Source organism: Culex quinquefasciatus, chromosome 3, assembly GCF_015732765.1.
Source record: "Culex quinquefasciatus strain JHB chromosome 3, VPISU_Cqui_1.0_pri_paternal, whole genome shotgun sequence".
Lineage (NCBI taxonomy): Eukaryota > Metazoa > Arthropoda > Insecta > Diptera > Culicidae > Culex > Culex quinquefasciatus.
In genome coordinates, this window is record NC_051863.1 from 192549054 (window position 1) to 192553382 (window position 4329).

General features: G+C 27.9%; 1 protein-coding gene across 1 annotated transcript; it reads right to left on the minus strand.

The window, feature by feature from the left end:
- Positions 1-1088: 1088 nt before the first annotated feature.
- Positions 1089-3850, minus strand: LOC119769918. The gene is made up of 2 exons (XM_038263759.1): positions 3832-3850; positions 1089-1466 (listed from the first exon to the last, which is right to left on the minus strand). The coding sequence occupies exons 1-2, from the start codon at positions 3838-3840 to the stop codon at positions 1173-1175; spliced, it is 303 nt and encodes a 100-aa protein (XP_038119687.1). The 5' UTR covers positions 3841-3850; the 3' UTR covers positions 1089-1172.
- Between the last annotated feature and the right edge of the window lie 479 nt (positions 3851-4329).

Sequence of the window (4329 nt, forward strand, 5' to 3'; positions counted from 1 at the left end):
ATGTGCTCAGTTCTCAAATGATAGAAAATCATGTTAGAAACAACTCTCTCATACATGAAAACTTTCGGAAAAATCGTTTACCACGTTCCCTGGGCATTTTTTTGAAAAAAGTCAGTTTTTTCGACAATTTCACAAAATCTGCTTAGAAAAAATGGAAAATTTTAAAATTTCAAATAGCCTATACCATTAAATGATGGTCTGTGGTCCAATAAACAAGTTATTGTATCGATTTGGCCTTTTAAAACCTTGTTTTCACTTTCCCGGTAGCTTTTATGTCGAAAAATACGAGTTTTTGCTTTACTTTTTTTTTCAATCTTTTCCCTCGGTATTGAACACAAAAATTTCCTCATATGTGAAAATACATGCATCTTGTAGGAAATTTTCCGCCGAAGATTTTCGTCTAAGCAACTTTGAAGTTTCATCAACTCTGAGCTGAGATATTCCAGTTTTTGTGATGAAAGAATATTGAATATTTGAAAATGTTGATATTAATCATCATTGGCATACAATATTAAGGATAATTTAAGCCTAATTTGAAGTGAGGCTGTATCGCATCTGTTTTTAAACATGATTGGTTCATCCTTCAATACTAAGGTCCACCTGGTTTTGTTTTCTCATGGCACACTACGTGCTAAATGAATGAATTACTTTTAGCAAATAACTCATATTTAGAGCATTTTGCATTTAAACCAATCGATGCACGTTTGCTGTGTTTCCATGGATACAAATAAACAAATAACAAATATAAGGTTCAATTGTACGCATTTCCGTGATCTGAACCACAACGTAACGTTTACACTCCCTTCTTCCCTGACTGAAAAGTCCGTCGGACGTCCGTCGTTTGTCGTCCGTGCATTCGTACGACGTCGCACGACAATGTCGTGCGACTGTCGCGCAAATGTCATACGTTTTTGCACCAAAATGTCGTATTTGTCGTGCGATCGATAATCGAAATTGTACGACATTGTCGTACGACATTCGACCGACGTCGCACGGTTTTGTTATTTAGGATGTCGTGCCATTGTCGTGTGCTGTCAATTCTAATTTTTAGGTTATGTTGCAGTTAATAACATGTGGTTTTGTTTTTTTTTATTTTTTTTATTCAGACGCACAAAATTTCACAATAATATTAGCTTTTTCACTCAATTAAACTTTCGGATCGCAGATTCTTCTCAAAATTCCTTGATTTTCCTTGACCGCAGCTTCGGGCTTGGATTGGTGTTCTCCTGGCAGCATTTTGGTGCTGGACTTTTGATCCCCGACGAGCTGATCAAAGTTGTACAGGGATGCGAAGACAATCTTGGATCTCCGACGAATTGATCGTCGAATTGATGGCCACCGGAGTACGAGACAATGTAGGTTTGTGGAGTATGCGTACGAAACAACGTGGCTGCTTCCGTGGGTTCTACGGATGCAACGCGGGACCACACGTGGACGGCAGGATCTGATTGGAATACGTTTGTTGCCTGAAAAAAAGATGCGTCAATCATAAATTGGCAAGCATTTATAAATAAAATTCAGATTTGAATAATAATAACATGAAAATTTCAAGATACTAAATTTCAAAAAAATCCTCAAAAAATAAAAATTGCATGACTTTTTAAAAGTTTAAACATCTATAAAAAAAATAATAATGAATGTATCTTAAAATTTTAAAATGCATAAATTGTGTTTGAAAATTTTAAGAAATTTAAAAATGCTAAAAAAATTAATGTTCTTATGCTTGAATTTCAAGAGTTCAATTTTTTTGAAATTCAAAATTCTTTGAAATATTTTATGAACCGTCATCAGAGGTGACATTCTGTCATCAGGGGTGAGATAGGGTCAAACAAAAATGCTGAAATTTGTATGACCCAATCTCACACCCCACACCCAATGGAACTATATAACTTTAATTTTTAAGGATTACAGAATGTTAAAATTTTAGAAAATATCAAATGTTACGAATTTTCAAAATATTCAAAAATTCTTAAAGTTAACAAAACATAAAAAATGTAATAAAAATAATCTAATCAAAAATTTCAAAATTCTAAAATTTCAAAATTCAAAAATTCTAAAATTCAAAAATTCTAAAATTCTGAAATTCTAAAATTCTAAAATTCTAAAATTCTAAAATTCTAAAATTCTAAAATTCTAAAATTCTAAAATTCTAAAATTCTAAAATTCTAAAATTCTAAAATTCTAAGATTCTAAAATTCTAAAATTCTAAAATTCTAAAATTCTAAAATTCTAAAACTCTAAAATTCTAAAATTCTAAAATTCTAAAATTCTTAAATTCTTAAATTCTTAAATTCTAAAATTCTAAAATTCTAAAATTCTAAAATTCTAAAATTCTAAAATTCTAAAATTCTAAAATTCTAAAATTCTTAAATTCTTAAATTCTTAAATTCTTAAATTCTTAAATTCTTAAATTCTTAAATTCTTAAATTCTTAAATTCTTAAATTCTTAAATTCTTAAATTCTTAAATTCTTAAATTCTTAAATTCTTAAATTCTTAAATTCTTAAATTCTTAAATTCTTAAATTCTTAAATTCTTAAATTCTTAAATTCTTAAATTCTTAAATTCTTAAATTCTTAAATTCTTAAATTCTTAAATTCTTAAATTCTTAAATTCTTAAATTCTTAAATTCTTAAATTCTTAAATTCTTAAATTCTTAAATTCTTAAATTCTTAAATTCTTAAATTCTTAAATTCTTAAATTCTTAAATTCTTAAATTCTTAAATTCTTAAATTCTTAAATTCTTAAATTCTTAAATTCTTAAATTCTTAAATTCTTAAATTCTTAAATTCTTAAATTCTTAAATTCTTAAATTCTTAAATTCTTAAATTCTTAAATTCTAAAATTATAAAATTCTAAAATTCTTAAGTTCTTAAATTCTTAAACCTTAAAATTCTGAAATACATAAATCATCCAATGCAGTTCACGTAATTTAAAATTCTTAATATTTGACAGACCAAATTTCAAAAAAATTAACATTGTATAAACCTTAAAATACTGCAAAAGTTAATAGTTCTTAGAGTTATTCAAAGATTTCTGGAGTTTTAAGAAGTCTTACAATTTTTAGGATTCTAGAATTTTTAGACTTTTGAAATTGCTAATTTTATAATTAATAGAGTTTTTCGAATTTTTAAAATTTTAGAAATTCAAAATATAAAGCTATAAAATTTTTTTTAGAATTTTTGGATTTTGTTTTTATTTCAAGTATTTTGGGAATATAAGAATTTTAATAATGTTAAAATTTAACAATTAAAGTATTTTAGAATTAAAGAATTTCAGTATTTGAGGGTTTTTTTTCAATTGCAAAATTTAAATATTTTAGATTTTCAGATTTTTAAAGGGAAATGTTTTGAGAACTTTAAGATTTCGAAAATTTTATGAATTATTAGATTCTATAATTTAAGAATATTAAAAATTTACACAATTCCATGAAGTAATAATTTTTCGATTGAATTACGATGTAAAACACAGCTGAAAGGAACACCAAAACTCTGTTGTGAACCTAAATGATCTCACTGTAACTTGATAATTTACAAATAAAACAGAATTGAATTAAATTGAACACTATTCCATGAATTTAAAGAAATTTTTACTCTTCGAATTCTTGCATTCTATAATTCTGAAATACTAGAGTTTTAAAATTGAGAATGAAAAACTTTAGAATTTTACAGTTTTAGAGTTTAAGATTTTTTAAATTCTGGTAATTTAGATTTTTCTGTGGTTTGGAATTATTGGATAAAAACGTGGATTAGATAACAATTTTGATGTTTTGAGGTTTTGAATTTAATACAATTTCACACAAACACACACTTCGTTTCTAAAACATGACTCACCAGTTTCATCAGGTATGTGCCCCAATAGGGTGTAATATGGTTGTATGGAAAAAAATGAAGTTGTACAAATTCAGCGAGCACAGCAATTTTTCAGTTCCTTTTGGGGTCCTAAACAACTCCCCAAAGTTTGGGAACGATTGGTTTAGTCCTCACTTTGCGCAAAGCGATTCAATTTTCCATATAAATTTGTATGGGAAAAACCATTTTTTTGGATTTTGATATTTATAAAATCCACGTTTCACGCTGTACTAAAACCGGATTCATATTCGGATGCTCTGTAAGGTGCTCTACAACTTTCCCGAAGAGAGTATGGTGCTAGCTTGTCCCTGAAAGAAGATACAGCGTCCTCAAAACTCGTCTAAAACGTGATTTTGGCGCAAAAAACACGTTTTAGACGAGTTTTGAACACGCTGTATCTTTTTTTAGGAGCAAGTTAGCACCATACTCTCTTCGGGAAAGTTGTAGAGCACCTTCCAGAGCATCCGAATATGAATCCGG